The 16,067-nt window shown below is 39.8% G+C and overlaps 1 protein-coding gene across 5 annotated transcripts in view; it reads right to left on the reverse strand.

Moving 5' to 3' along the window:
• The window catches only part of tut4 (terminal uridylyl transferase 4), a 103,990-nt gene that overhangs the window by 19,282 nt on the left and 68,641 nt on the right, over nucleotides 1–16,067 (reverse strand). For all 5 annotated transcript variants that reach the window (XM_060830468.1, XM_060830466.1, XM_060830464.1 and 2 more), the window contains 6 exons: nucleotides 12,605–12,708; nucleotides 8,554–8,611; nucleotides 8,284–8,387; nucleotides 7,944–8,033; nucleotides 6,647–6,760; nucleotides 456–533 (listed from right to left, as the gene is read on the reverse strand). In XM_060830468.1, the coding sequence (XP_060686451.1) occupies nucleotides 456–533; nucleotides 6,647–6,760; nucleotides 7,944–8,033; nucleotides 8,284–8,387; nucleotides 8,554–8,611; nucleotides 12,605–12,708 (548 nt within the window). The remainder of the gene's footprint in view (nucleotides 1–455; nucleotides 534–6,646; nucleotides 6,761–7,943; nucleotides 8,034–8,283; nucleotides 8,388–8,553; nucleotides 8,612–12,604; nucleotides 12,709–16,067) is intronic.

The following is a 16,067-nucleotide window of genomic DNA, read 5'->3' on the forward strand; positions in this document are numbered from 1 at the left end:
TTTTAAAAGCTAAATCATGGCCATCAAATTAATACAGTTCTTTGAATAAATAACAGCATGAATTGACAAAGGAAATTTATCAATGGTTCAGTGAGGTAGTAGTTTATTGGCATGAATTTTGTAACTAACTGAATAAAAGGTGTTAACAACTTTATATATCGTAAGATGGGAAACCATGTTAGAAAGTGCTGGATGCAGAATTAATGTGAACAACTATTTAGAAAGAAGAGAACTAAAATGGTATGACTAATGGTCTAACTCGAAAGTCTTTTATCCCCCAGAAGTCTGGCACAGATATAATGAGAAAACTGTCCATCTTATGAGTGTGTAAAATTGACACTTCTAAATAATCACAAGACAATTTCCTACAGCTTAAATCCCAGTTGTTCAGTTATACTTCTTTATTACTCATGAAAAAAATGCAAGTTATTAATTAAAAAAAAGATATATATTACCAGTTCTTCAACATCATCAAAGAAGAAAGCATTCCATCCATCTACCATTCTTTGAGGTGCTTCTTTTCCATCAAAAATCTACAAAGAAATTGATTTGGTTTTGATACTCAGTTTAGCAGAAAATCACAGACAACAACAATGACAGCCCAGTGCTCTGGATTTTGAAACTGATAATTCCTCCACCGTGTTAGTTATTACACTAATTCCTTTTCCCAGAATACCACTATTGATACTCACAAAACACAATAATATCATCAACATTTGGCTACTGTTTTGCTGTTCTTCATTGGTATCAACAGTAGTATAGCTTTGCCATTGTTGCATTCTGAAATATGGTGTTACCACAAACAAAAGCAGAAGAGATCAACCATTCTGATCACAGCGCATGAAGGACAGTTTCCAACTCTTCAAATAACCAAATCTCAGACTACAATTAAAATATACAGTTTGTTGTAAATGCAAATTACATTGGAGAACAAGCAGAATAACTTAAGTACTATATTTACATTGCATAATGACAAGTGGAGATTTTTAATCTGTATTTAGATATGCTTATAACATTCCTTTCAAAATACTTCCAAGAGACCCATGCAGCTTGGAAGTTTTCAGTTATGTTAGCCATTGAGATCAAAGTGTTAAACAGAATGCTACATTGGGCAGTAATGGTCAAGAAAAACCATGTAATAAAAACAATATTTTACAAATGATATTCTGGATTACGATAAAGCTTTTCAACAAAAAAAATCAGTGAATGTTACAAGCAGTATTGCTCTTGGTAATGTGAATATACAGAAATACATGCAAGATAATTACATAGTTCAAAGGCTGTGACTTCTTATTTTTAATATAAAGCAATGCTATCTCTGCAATGGAGATCTCATTCAGCTCCCCCTCCACTAGGCCAAACTGAATTGCAGGATGCCTGCCAAACTGACTCCATCAGGAATAACACAAATGGAATTTGTGACTACTTCAAAAGCTGCTGGAGACCCCAGAAAATCATGTGATGGATTGCCACTGCCCCATACAATTAAGGCCACTGGAATGATCTACCAGGGAGGGAAACTTTATCATAGCCTCCACACTGTTGCTAAAACTGACATTTGTATTGAAAGACATACTTTGATATAATTCCCTTTAAGTCAAAATAGTAGCACTTTGGAAAGGAATGTAATCAATATGTTTTCCTTTCCTTTTAATTCAAAAGGATATATTCATTTAGCAGATATGTATTTTGTCTTCAATGACAGTTCAGCACTTCTCTCACACACACACGATACTGGATGCAGGTTTGATCGCTGAGCTGGAAGGTTCATTTCCAGACGTTTTGTCACCCTATCAGGTAACATCTTCAGTGGATCTCATAGAGTCAGAGAGATGTACAGCATGGAAATAGACCTTTCGGTCCAACCCACCCATGCCGACCAGATATCCCAACCCAATCTAGTCCCACCTGCCAGCACCCAGCCCATATCCCTCCAAACCCTTCCACTTCATACATGCATCCAAATGCCTTTTAAATGGTGAAACGCTACCAGCCTCCACCGCTTCCTCTGGCAGCTCATTCCATACACATATCATCCTCTGTGTGAAAAGGTTGCCCCTTAGGTCTCTTTTATATCTTTCCCCTCTCATCCTAAACCTATGCCCTCTAGTTCTGGACTCCCCCACCCCAGGGAAATACTTTGTCTATTTACCCTATTCATCCCCCTCATGATTTTGTAAACCTCTATAAGGTCACCCCTCAGCCTCCGACACTCCAGGGAAAACAGCCCTAGCCTATTCAATCTCTCCCTATAGTTCAAATCCTCCAACCTTGGCAACATCCTTGTAAATCTTTTCTGAATCTTTCAAGTTTCACAACAAGAGGAAGAAGGCGGCTTATGTTAGGATGAGATGTGAAGGCTCAGCTAGGGCGCTTGAGGGTTACAAGGTAGCCAGGAAAGACCTCAAGAGAGAGCTCAGAAGAGCCAGGAGGAGACATGAGAAGTTGTTGGCGGATAGGATCAGGGTAAACCCTAAGGCTTTCTATAGGTACTTAAGGAATAAAAGAATGACGAGAGTAAGGTTAGGGCCAATCAAGGATAGTAGTGGGAAGTTGTGATGGAGTCAGAGGAGATAGGGGAAGCATTAAATGAATATTTTTTGACAGTATTAACTTTTGAAAATGACAATGTTGTCGAGGAGATTACTGAGATACAGGCTACTAGACTAGGTGGGATTGAGGTTCACAAGGAAGGGGTATTAGAAATCCTGCAGAGTGTGAAAATAGATAAGTCCCCTGGGCCGGATGAGATTTATCCTAGGATCCTCTGGAAAGCCAGGGAGGAGATTGCCGAGCCTTTGGCATTGATCTTTAAATCGTCATTGTCTACAGGAATAGTGCCAGAAGACTGGAGGATAGCAAATATGGTTCCCCTGTCAAGAAGAGGAGTAGAGACAAGCCAGGTAATTATAGACCAGTGAACTTTATTTCAGTTGTTGGTAAAGGTTATGAGAGATAGGATTTATAATCATCTAGAAAAGAATAATTTGATTAGGGCTAGTCAGCATGGTCTTGTGAAGGGTAGGTCGTGCCTCACAAACCTTACTGAGTTCTTTGAGATGGTGACCAAACAGGTAGATAAGAGTAAACCGGTTGATGTGGTGTATATAGATTTCAGCAAAGCGTTCTATAAGGTTCCCCACAGTAGGCTATTGTACAAAATGCGGAGGAATGGGATTGTGGGAGATATAGCAGTTTGAATCAGTAATTGGCTTGCTGAAAGAAGACAGAGGGTGGTGGTTGATGGGAAATGTTCATCCTGGAGTCCAGTTACTAGTGGTGTACCGCAAGAGTTGGTGTTGAGTCCACTGCTGTTCGTCATTTTTATAAACGACCTGGATGAGGGCATAGAAGGGTGGGTAAGTAAATTTGCAGACGATACTAAGGTCGGTGAAGTTGTGGATAGTGACGAAGGATGTTGTAGGTTACAGAGAGACATAGATAAGCTGCAGACTGGGCTGAGGGGTGGCAAATGGAGTTTAATGCGAATAAGTGTGAGGTGATTCACTTTGGTCGGAGTAACCAGAATGCAAAGTACTGGGCTAATGGTAAGATTCTTGGTAGCGTAAAGAGATCTTGGTGTCCAGGTACACAGATCATTGAAAGTTGCCAGCCAGGTTGACGGGGTTGTTAAGAAGCTATACTATGTTTTAGCTTTTATTAAGAGAGGGATCGAGTTCCAGAACCATGAGGTTATGCTGCAGCTGTACATAGCTCTGATGCGGCTGCACTTGGAGTATTGTGTACAGTTCTGGTCACCGCATTATAAGAAGTTGTGGAAGCTTTGGAAAGGGTGCAGAGAAGATTTACTAGGATATTGCCTGGTATAGAGGGAAGGTCTTACAAGGAAAGGCTGAGGGACTTGAGACGGTTTTCGTTAGAGAGAAGAAGGTTGAGAGGTGACTTAATAGAGACATATAAGATAATCAAATGGTTAGATAGGGTGGAGAGGGAGAGCCTTTTTCCAAGTTTGGTGACAGCGAGCACGAGGGGGCATAGCTTCAAATTGAGGGATGACAGATATAGGACAGATGTCAGAGGTAGTTTCTTTATGCAGAGAGTAGTAAGGGTATGGAATGCTTTGCCTGCAACGGTAGTAGATTCGCCAACTTTAAGTACATTTAAGTCATCGTTGGACAAGCATATGGACGTACATAGAATAGTGTAGGTTAGATGGGCTTCAGATTGGTATGACAGGTCAGCGCAACATCGAGGGCCAAAGACCCTGTACTGCGCTGTAATGTTCTATGTCCTAACATCTTTCCAATAGGAAGGAGACCAGAATTGCATGCAATATTCCAACAGTGGCCTAACAAATGTCCTGTACAGCCGCAATATGACCTCCCAACTCCTGTACTCAATATTCTGACCAACAAAGGAAAGCATACACAATGCTTTCTTCACTTTCCTATCTACCCATGCCTCCTCTTTCAAGGTGCTCTGAACTTGCACTCCAACGTCCCTTTTTTTTTCAGCAACACTCCCTAGGACCTTACCATTAAGTGTATAAGTCCTGCTAAGATTTGCTTTCCTAAAATGTAGCACCTCACATTTATCTGAGTTAAATTCTATCTGCCACTTCTCAGCCCATTGGCCCATCTGATCAAGATCAGATTGTAATCTGAGATAAGATTCCTTGTTGTCTACTACACCTCCAATTTTGGTGTCATCTGCAAACTTACTTACTATAAGTCTTATGCTCACATCCAAATCATTTATTTAAACAATGAAAAGTAGACAACCCAGCACCGATCCTTGTCGCACTCCACTGGTCACAGGCCTCAGTCTGAAAAACAACCCACCATCATCCTCTGTTTTCTACCTTTGAGCCAGTTCTGTATCCAAATGGCTAGTTCCCCCATATTCCGTGAGATCTAACTTTGCTAACCAGTCTCCCATGGGGAAACTTGTCGAACGCCTTACTGAAGTCCATATAGATCACATCTACTGCTCTGCCCTCATCAATCCTCTTTGTTACTTCTTCAACAACTCAATCAAGTATTTGATAAGGGATAGCATTACAGCTGAACTTAGGGAGGATATTCCCGGAAATACATCCAGGCAAGTTATTTGGGTGGAACTGAGAAATAAGAAAGGAATGATCTCCTTATTGGGATTGTATTATAGACCACCTAACAGTCAGAAAGAAATTGAGAAACAAACTTGTAAGGAGATCTCAGCTATCTGTAAGAATAATAGGGTGGTTATGGTAGGGGATTTTAACTTTCCAAACATAGACTGGGACTGACATAGTGTTAAGGGTTTAGATGGAGAGGAATTCATTAAGTGTGTACAAGACAATTTTCTGATTCAGTATGCGGATGTACCTACTAGAGAAGGTGCAAAACTTTACCTACTCTTGGATAATAAGGCAGGGCAGGTGACTGAGGTGTCAATGGGGGAGAACTTTGGCACCAATGACCATAATTCTATTAGACTTAAAACAGTGATAGAAAAGGATAGATTGGATCTAAAAGTTGAAGTTCTAAATTGGAGAAAGGCCAATTTTGACAGTGTTAGGCAAGAACTTTCAAAAGCTGATTGGGGGCAGACATTTGCAGGTAAACGGATGGCTGGAAAATGGGAAGCCTTCAGAAATGAGATAACAAGAATCCAAAGAAAGTATATTCCCGTTAGGGTGAAAGGAAAGGCTAGTAGTTATAGGGAATGCTGGAGAACTAAAGATATTGAGGGTTTGGTTAAGAAAAAGAGGGAAAAACAGGATAAATCGAGTGAATCCTTAGAAGAATATAAAGGCAGTAGAAGGATTCTCAAGAGAGAAATCAGGAGGGTAAAAAGGGGACATGAGATAGCTTTGGCAAATAAAATTAAGGAGAATCCAAAGGATCTTTACAAATATATTAAGGACAAAAGGGTAACTAGGGAGAGAATAGGGCCCCTCAGAAATCAGGAGGACGGCCTTCAAGTGGAGCCACAGAAAATGGGGGAGATACTAAACGAGTATTTTGCATTAGTATTTATTGAGAAAAAGGACATGGAAGATATAGAATGTAGGGAATTTGATGGTGACATCTTGAAAAATGTCCATATTACAGAGTAGATGGATAAATCCCCAGGACCTGATCAAGTGGGAAGCTAGGGAAGTGATTGCTGGGCCTCTTGCTGAGATATCTGTATCATGGATAGTCACAGGTGAGGTGCCGGAAGACTGGAGGTTGGCTAATGTGGTGCCACTGTTTAAGAAGGGTGGTAAGGACAAGCCAGGGAACTACAGACCACTGAGCCTGACATCGGTGGTGGGCAAGGAATTCTCGTGCATGTCTAGAAGCATGGCATTCCAACCGGAACTCTATCAACAAACACATCCAGTTAGACCCCATCTATCACCCCCTGAGAAAAGGAACCGGAAGTGACTTCGCCACAGGAAATGACGTCACCACAGTAAATGACATCGCCAACCCAAAGAAACCCAAACATATAAATAGAAAGCAGGCATTTTCAGCTGTGCTTCGCTTGAGGCCCACTGAAGATGTTACCTAGTATGGTGACGAAACGTCTGGAAAGGAACCTTCCAGCTCACCGAGCAAACCTACATCCAAATTTCAACCTGCGCTACAAACCTTCTCAAAACTCGCTAACACACGATACTAACGAAACTATTCGCATTAGTGGCATTTATACTCACTTCTTGAAGAACAGGAATAACTGGTGGCTTTCTTTGTTGTAGAAAGTAGAGCACCATGAGGACGTAGGCATATGAGGACAGGCTTCCTCTTGAGGCATCACCAATATCACAACGCTATAAAAAGTGTATGTTTTCGGTTAGAAATAGTTCTGAAACAAAAAACTGATTAGATACTCTTCATGATTCATCAAAGTTCCATTTAGTTTCAATACTTGTGTTTCACAGGCTCCACACTAAACAATTAGATGAAAATTAGAGAGACCACAGATATGCTGTAGTTCTGTCTCAAATCCAAGTTCATAAAGACACTGCTTAGAACTGATCTAATCTAAGTCTGGTGTCAATGGTGCTTATGTCACTGAGTTGCATGTGTAAGCGTAATTGTCATTTGCATCAGTTAGGAGATACATTCTCTGTTATAGAGAAATTCTGCCCATTTTACGACAAACAGGGATTAAGCATTTGTGGAAGAGTAAAAGCTTGCGATTTGTGACCTGTGCCTAAAACCAAAGTAGCAGGCTGTCTAGAGGCTGCCCCTCAAATTCCTTTCCAACCAATCCTTTCTAACATATAACTGTACTGCCGTAGAGGAAAGAAATAACTGATATTGGTAGAGCAAGGCAGTACCAAACATGTTGCCTCTAGGCTGTGCATGCGTGCAGCTGCTCCGAAGGTCTGCTCTATACTTGTGATTTTATAGTTATTTAATCTGTGGTTCGTATTTGCTTTTAAAATGTGATGGAAAATTTAAATGTATGAACATTTTTTTCATGAAGAACATTACAATATTGATTCATGGAAAATAGCATTCAGTAGTGATAAATGACAGTGTGCTTTTACAATGTTTTTGTACAGAATTAGATTTTGTTTGATGCAAGTAATGACATTAAGATGTGATTCTTGAAATTAAGTAAGTGAAATGGGAATTTGTGTTTTGCCTCATTTCAACTTTATTTTTCCAATTCCTTATGGGTGAATGCCAAATCAGGATCCTTGAACTTTGCCAGTTCTCAACTGGCCAAAACGTGCGCGCAAGTGGCACAAGCTGCATTATTTTGTAATGTTCTTTAATGCCAAACTTCCATTCTTTGTTTCCCTGCAATGGGATGGTCAAAATGAGGGAGTCTTATTGTAGGGCATTGTAGCCCTGGTACAATGCACAGCTTGTAGGTTTCCTAATCTGCTAATCATGCTTCTTTTTTATATTTAAATAAGCCAGAAAAAGTATAGCAATACATGACCAAATACAATAGATACAATGAATGAGACATATTTAGAACAAATGTTATGTATTTACCTTGGCAAACACTTTCATAGTGTACCCCAAATATTTCACTCTAGGATCAATTGCAGCATATGTAGCCAACATCCTTGTGTTATGCTGGGCCTGTGAAAAGCAGACTTATTACTGGCTGAATTGCAACATCACAAATTGAATTCTAGCCTTACAATAGATAAAGAAACACCTACAAAATAGGTTTCCTACTTTTATAGGAGAAAGTGAGGACTGCAGATTATAACCACTTAAATTACTACATTATTTATTGAACAATAGTTAACATCTGTTCATGTTACATATTTTTATAATTAACATGGAGTCAGGTATATCTGCAAGAAAAGCATCAAGATTTCCTTACCAAAGTGTTGTACAAGCTGATATCTCCTTCCAATCCACTCTGCCTGTGTTCAAACTTTACAATAGGCACTTTAGCTGTTGTTATGGGCAAGATGTTTCTCAAACCTATCAGAATAGATGTTCATTGACAAATACAAACTGAAAAGCAGTGAACTTTAGTGTAATCATTGAAGCAAATAGAATGCAAGCTATAGAAAAACTTAACTTCATTAAGAGGATTATATATTTATTCAGAACTTCAAATTTATTTTCTGAAAAAAAAATAACCTACCTGGATGCTTCTTGAGAACTTTTGCCAGACCTTCAATTATTTCTTTACAATTGAGTTTCTTTAAGAAATTAAATAATATACAATTGACAGTTGAGACAGTTGAGTTTTAGGCAAAAGAAAAGCTTCAGTGACATTAAAAGCTACAATAAATGCAGTGTGTTCCAAAGCAATACCAACAGGCCCATCCAAAATTAAATGTATGTTTCCTGTTCAGCCATATGGTATTATCATGTTTGAGTGTTTCATTATCTGATGATGCAATGCTTTAAGTAATGCAGTAAATTAAGACTTCAGGGTAAGATAGCATTAACTACTTTAACAATGAATCTTCGGTGACACAATTTGTTTTACAGTGTGGAAAATCTCTTGTAACATAATCATTATGTTACAAGAGATGGTGGTGCAGGCTTGAAGAGCAGAATGGCCTACTCCTGCACCTATTGTCTATTGTCATTAATGGAATAACAAATACTTACTGGAATTCATTTCACAGCATAGGTTTTTCAAATAGGTTTTTGTTACATTTCATTATAATCAGGTTAAAAATTACCCATTTCATAAGGGTGATTATAATTTCAACACCTACCAATTTGCTAATCATGATTATATCTGATGTTTTCTATGCAGAGAACTAAAGAGTGAAGTAAATAGGTGTTACTTTATATCGTTTTACACTGAAAAATAGAACTTGAGCAATGGTTAGTAGATGCATCAAAAGTGGATCACTAATGTAGATATTTTTAATTCAGTCAGGTACAGGGGTGGGTGGACTTGAATCTAGACCTTCTGGCCCAGGGTTTGGGACACTACCCTTGTGCCACAAGATCACTTGTTTACATTTAAATGCTCAAAATCCTTATCATGTCATAATAAAGAGCAGTATAAATCAATTTCATACCATTATTGGGTTGTTTGATAACCATTTATTAAAATTCAAAAATCTTTCAACAGAGAGGTCTTAGTTTAATAAATGGTTAACATCTGGGTCTGGGAGAAGTGCTTGGGAAGTAGAGACCAAGACATTGCATTACTTTTCACTCACTTTTCATTCTCATGAAAAAATCTTTCGTTTTGTTATTGTCTGCAGAATAGGCAGAGTGAGGACAAGCAAGGAGAATGGTGACCCAAATCCTCTAATGTGGGGAGAGACTTCTGACTCAACCAAAGTTATTTATGTGCCTTGGGACCCTGAGAGGACCCACATAAGCAAATGTGCAGTACTTATGCAGATTTATTGGATAACTTGACAAACTGATGAGGACCCAATTTATTTCATGCACATGCAGGGTGTGCCAGTCTAATTATCATGTTGTAAAATTAAACTCTGATGATTTACAGAAACCTCCAATCTTTACACAATGAATTACAACATATGAATTAAAATTTCCACTTCTCTGTCCAGTGCCTAACATTATCTGCGGTTTTCCTACGATGTTTACAAATGTTGTTGGTATTTTACCCAAGGGCAGCTCTAACTTTCTGAAAGTACAGCTCCAATATTTCTAGCCCGCCTTTGGACATCTGTGGTTCCCATATGCTTTTATCTAACCTTTATCTAACTGAAACGGATTCCATCCCATTACACAGCATGTTGAAACTTCCAATTGCTGGTTGTTCAGCTAGTTCAGACTGCTCCAATGACAGTGTTAATAGAAGGCAGAAACACACAGATTTAGACTACTTGCCCTTTATTTATTCTGGATGTTATACAGATTTACTTAAAGCTTTTCACACGAAGGTGTAAATTGTATTCAGGGGCATGCCCATAAGTAAACCATCTGCACAGTCAAAGTTCCACAGCTCCAAAGTCAGCAATGTTCACTTGCTCTTGCACCACAGACAATGTTCCACTTCAGATTACCAAGCTGCTCCGACTTTATTGTGCTACGACTGGGCTCTGCATTTCTGAATCTAAACTGATTGCTACTCATAGAGACGTACAGCATGGGAATAGACTCTGCAGTCCAATTCATCCATGTGGACCAGATATCCCAACCCAATCTAGTCCCATTTGCCAGCATTTGGCCCACATCCCTCCAAATCCTTCCTATTCGCATATCCGCCTTTTAAATGTTGCAATTGTACCGGCCTCCACCACTCCCTCTGGCAGCCCATTCCATACGCACCACCCTCTGCAAGAAAAAGCTGCCCCTTAGGTCCCTTTTATATCCTTCCTCTCTCACCAAAACCTATTCCCTCTAGATCTGGACTCACCCACCCCAGGGAAAATACTTTGTCTATTTACCATATCCTTGCTCCTCATGATTTTACAAATCTCAATAAGGACACCCCTCAGCCTCTGACACTCCAGGAAAAATACCCCCAGCCTATTCAGCCTCTCCCTATAGCTCAAACCCTCCAGCCCTGATAACATCCTTGCAAGCCTTTTCAGAATCCTTTCAAATGTCACAACATCGTTCCGAGAGGAAGGAGACCAGAATTGTACGCAATATTTCAGAAGTGACCTAACCGATGTTCTGTACAGCCACAACATGACCTCCAACTTCTGCACTCAATACTCTCACCAATAAAGGAAAGCATACCAAACATTTTCTTCACTATCCTATTTACCTGCGGCTCTACTTTCCCAAGTCTCTTTGTGCAGCAACACTCCCCAGGACCTTACTATTAAGTGTATACAATCTGCTCTGATTTGCTTTGCCAAAATGCAGCACCTTGCATTTATCTAAATTATATTCCATCTGCCACTTCTCAGCCCATTGGCCCATCTGATCAAGATCCCATTGTAATCTGAGATAACCTTTTTCACGATCCACTACACCTCCAATTTTAGTGTCATCTGCAAACTTATTAACTATACCTCCTTTGTTCACATCCAAATCATTTATATAAATGACAAAAAGTAGTGGACCCAGCATCGATCCTTATGGCACTCCACTGGTCACAGGTTTCCAGTCTGAAAAGCTACCCTTCACCACCACCCTTGAGCCAGTTCTGTATCCAAATGGTTAATTCTCCTTGTATTCCATGAGACTAATCTTGCTAACCAGTCTCCTGTGGGGAACATCGCAACATCCTCTTAAAATTATACTTCTGTAGCTTTAGCATCAAATAAGAATTAACATTCACTGGATAGATCTTGAATTCAAATGTTTATGTTGCATTTAATAGGCTCATGGGCAGCTGAGCCAATTTGTTACAGTAACTGTATTTTAAGCACTCTAAGATCAATTTTACTGGTCAGTTGAAAAAAAGAGGAACTGAAATAAGATCCTATATTTATAAAAATAGACCTGTTTAGTTTCTCTCATTTATTATTTGTATAATTTACTTCAGAATGGCTAAGTATTCAGCTGCATTGCTATAAAAAGCTCTGTACTAAATGAACACTTCCTAATTGCTTTTCGCCATCAGGTAAAAGGAACAAATAGAAGACAACACTCAATAACATTGAAGTTACAATGGAAAATTCAACAGTGTACACTTCCCTATTTAGATGACATTCATTAAACTCGTCATCAATTAACTGGGAATTATGAATTTCTATTAGTTTTAATCTGATAGCAGTTTTATTGCAAAGTTTTGCTTTATGGGAGCAATAATTCTGTCCTAGGCCTAGGCTGCTACCTTATAAAATGAACAAGGATAAGCTAATGATTACATTGTGTGGAGTAAGGAAAATAAAATAATCTCAAAAGGATTAGCAATTCTATTTAAACGAATTGTTCATACCAACATGACAGTTACTTCTACGATATTTGGTTATTTGACGTTTTTTGTGATGGTAGTTAGAAAGTAATATTCACGATTTGCTTGTTTATCCTTACAATTGGTCAGCTCAAAAGTGATCACCCATTTTAAAAAAAACTTTAAATATTTATTTTAAACCAAAGCTCATTTCGAAGGTCAAGAGGGAAATTAGGAGATGTGACTTACTTCAAATTGTTTCATAATGATTCCGATATCATTAGAATTCCCACTCTTTGTTTTCCCTGAAAGCCTGTTCCCTTGTAGGAAAAGCCAGTCCAAACTGGTCACTTTCCTCCAGTTCACATTTCAATTGAAAGTTCACTCTGAAATGTAAACTCACCTCTGCAGTCTCATGGCCTTCCAAAGTCATGCATATATCCAAGTCGCTATCACGAAACCCAAAACCATTTTTAGACGATCCAAACAAACACAGTCTGGCCTTGTCTACACTCAAAAAGAGATTATGTATGAATATCATGGATATCAGATACTTGTGTTATCCAACAGTTATAGAAAGGAAGTATGCAGAGGGATTGAAGAGGTAAGTTGGCTCAAGTTAAAAGAGGAAGGGGAGAAAGGGAAATACAAATAAGAAAGAAGGAGACACAGGAGAGGGAACAGATATAGAAAGACAGGAGAGAAAAATCCAGCAACCTATTTTACAATTTGCAATTAAGTTAAGCCTTCAATAGCTTTTTTTTAAATGGGGGGGGGGGGGGGGGGAAGGGGGGGGGAGAGACAGGGGAAGAGTTGCAAGTTCTCATTGCTTTTTGTGTGAAAAACTTCCTCTGACATCCCATTGACCATTCTAATTCTACTGTTAGGTTTATGTATCCCTATTCTGAATCTGTCCAACAGCAGAAATAGTTTCTCACCAATAAGAATCATAGAGTCATAGAGATGTACAGCATGGAAACAGACCTTTCGGTCCAACCCATTCATGCCGACCAGATAGCCCAACCCAATCTAGTTCCACCTGCCAGCACCTGGTCCATATCCCTCCAAACCCTTTCTATTCATATACCCATCCAGATGCCTCTTAAATGTTGCAATTGTACCAGCCTCCACCACTTCCTCTGGCAGCTCATTCCATACGCATACCACCCTCTGTGTAAAAAGGTTGTCCCTTAGGTCGCTTTTATATCTTTTCCCTCTCACCCTAAACCTATGCCCTCTAGTTCTGGACTCCCCTGCCCCAGGGAAAAGTCTATTTATCATATTCATGCCCCTCATGATTTTGTAAACATCTATAAGGTCACCCCTCAGCCTCTGATGCTCCAGGGAAAACAGCCCTAGCCTATTCAACCTCTCCCCAGAGCTCAAATCCTCCAATCCTGGCAACATCTTTGTAAATCCTTTCTGAACCTTTCAAGTTTCACAATCTCTTTCCGATAGGAAGGAGACCAGAGTTGCACGCAACATTCCAACAGTGGTCTAACCAATGTCCTGTACAACCGCAACATGACCTCCCAACTCTTGTACTCAATACTCTGACCAATAAAAGAAAGCATAACAAAAAGCCTTCTTCACTATCCTATCTATCTGCGACTCCACTTTCAAGGAGCTATGAACCTGCACTCCAAGGTCTCTTTGTTCAGTAACACTCCTGAGAACTTTACCATTAAGTGTATAAGTCCTGCTAAGATTTGCTTTCCCAAAATGCAGCCTCACATTTATCTAAATTAAACTCAATCTGCCACTTCTCAGCCTATTGGCTCATCTGATCAAGATCCAAAGTTTGTGAGAAGATTTGTAGCTCAGGTGCTCGTTGTTGTGGTTCTGTTCACCGAGCTGGGAGTTTTTGTTGCAAACGTTTCGTCCCCTTTCTAGGTGACATCTTCAGTGCTTGGGAGCCTCCTATGAAGTGCTTCTGTGCTGATTCCTCCGGCATTTATACTGGTTTGAATCTGCCGCTTCTGATTGTCAGTTGCTGTCCGCTGCAGTGGCTGGTATATAGGGTCTAGGTCGATGTGTCTGTTGATAGAATTTGTGGATGAGTGCCATGCCTCTAGGAATTCCCTGGCTGTTCTCTGTTTGTAGGGAATTCCTAGAGGCATGGCACTCATCCACAAATTCTATCAACAGACACATCGACCTAGACCCTATATACCGGCCACTGCAGCGGACAGCAACTGACAACCAGAAGCGGCAGATTCAAACCAGTATAAATGCCGGAGGAATTAGCACAGAAGCGCTTCACAGGAGGCTCCCAAGCACTGAAGATGTCACCTAGAAAGGGGACGAAACGTTTGCAACAAAAACTCCCAGCTCGGCAAACTGATCAAGATCCGATTGTAATCTGAGGTAACCTTCTTCACTGTCCACTACACCTCCAATTTTGGTGTCATCTGCAAACTTACCAACTGCACCTCTTATGCTCACATCCAAATCATTTATGTAAATGATGCTAGTGGACCCAGCATCGATCCGTGTGGCACTTCACTGGTCACAGGCCTACAGTCTGAAAAACAACCCTCCACCACCACCCTCTGTCTTCTACCTTTGAGTCAGTTTTGTATGCAAATGGCGAGTTCTCGCTGTATTCTGTGAGATCTAACCTTGCTCACCAGTCTCCCATGGGGAACCTTGTCTAATGCCTTACTGAAGTCCATATAGATCACATCTACCGCTATGCCCTCAACAATCCACTTTGTTACTTCTTTAAAAAACTCAATCAGGTTTATTGAGACATGATTTACCACGCATAAAGCCATGTTGACTATCCCTAATCAGTCCTTGCCTTTCCAAATACATATAAATCCTGTCCCTCAGGATTCCCTCCAACAACTTGCCCACTGCCAACGTCAGGCTCACTGGTCTATAGTTCCCTGGCTTGTCCTTACCACCTTTCTTAAACAGTGGCATCATGCTAATAGACCCTTAGGTTCAACCAGTCCATGCCGACTAAGTTCCCAAACTAAACTAGCCCTATCTGCCAGTGCTAGGCCTATATCCCTCTAAACCATTTCTATTCATGAACATATTCGATAGTCTTTTCAACGCTGTAACTGCATCCACCACTTTCTCTGACAGTTCATTCCACACACGAACCACTGTCTGTGTAAAAAAATTGCCCCTCATGTCCTTTCTTTCTCCTCTCACCGTACAAATATATCTCCTAGTTTTGACCTCCACCATCCTAGGAAAAAGACCCTAGGAAAAAGTCATTCACCTCATCTACACTCCTCATGACTTTATAATCCTCAATAACCCCACAACCTCCTACCCTTGAATGAAAATAGTCCCAGCCTTTCCAGTCTATTTTTATATCTCAAACCGTCCATTCTCAGCAACATTGTGATAAATCTTCTTTGAACCCTCTCCAGTTTAATAATATCCTTCCTACTGTGCACAGCACTCCAGAAGAGGCCTCACTAATGTCCAGTACAACCTCACTATGACATCCTAATTGCTCTACTCAAAGGTCTGAACAACGAAGGTAAGCGTGCTAAACACCTTAATCACCTTTGATGCAAATTTCAAAAAAAATATGTACCTGAACCCCTAAGTGTCTGTGTTCTACAACACACCCAATCACCCTACTATTAATTGTATAAGTCCTGTTCTTGTTTGTATAACCAAAATGCAATATCTTACATTTATCCAAATTAAATCTGCCATCTGCCACTCCTCAGCCCACTGACCTAATTGATCAGGATCACTTTGTAAATTCACCTAACTGATCAAGATAACTTTGTAATCTTAGATAACCTTCTTCACCAATTTTCTTGTCATCTGCAAACTTACTAACTTTTCCTCCTATATTCTCATCCAAATAATAACAAAGAAAAGTGGACCCAGTA

Source organism: Hemiscyllium ocellatum, chromosome 9, assembly GCF_020745735.1.
Source record: "Hemiscyllium ocellatum isolate sHemOce1 chromosome 9, sHemOce1.pat.X.cur, whole genome shotgun sequence".
NCBI lineage: Eukaryota > Metazoa > Chordata > Chondrichthyes > Orectolobiformes > Hemiscylliidae > Hemiscyllium > Hemiscyllium ocellatum.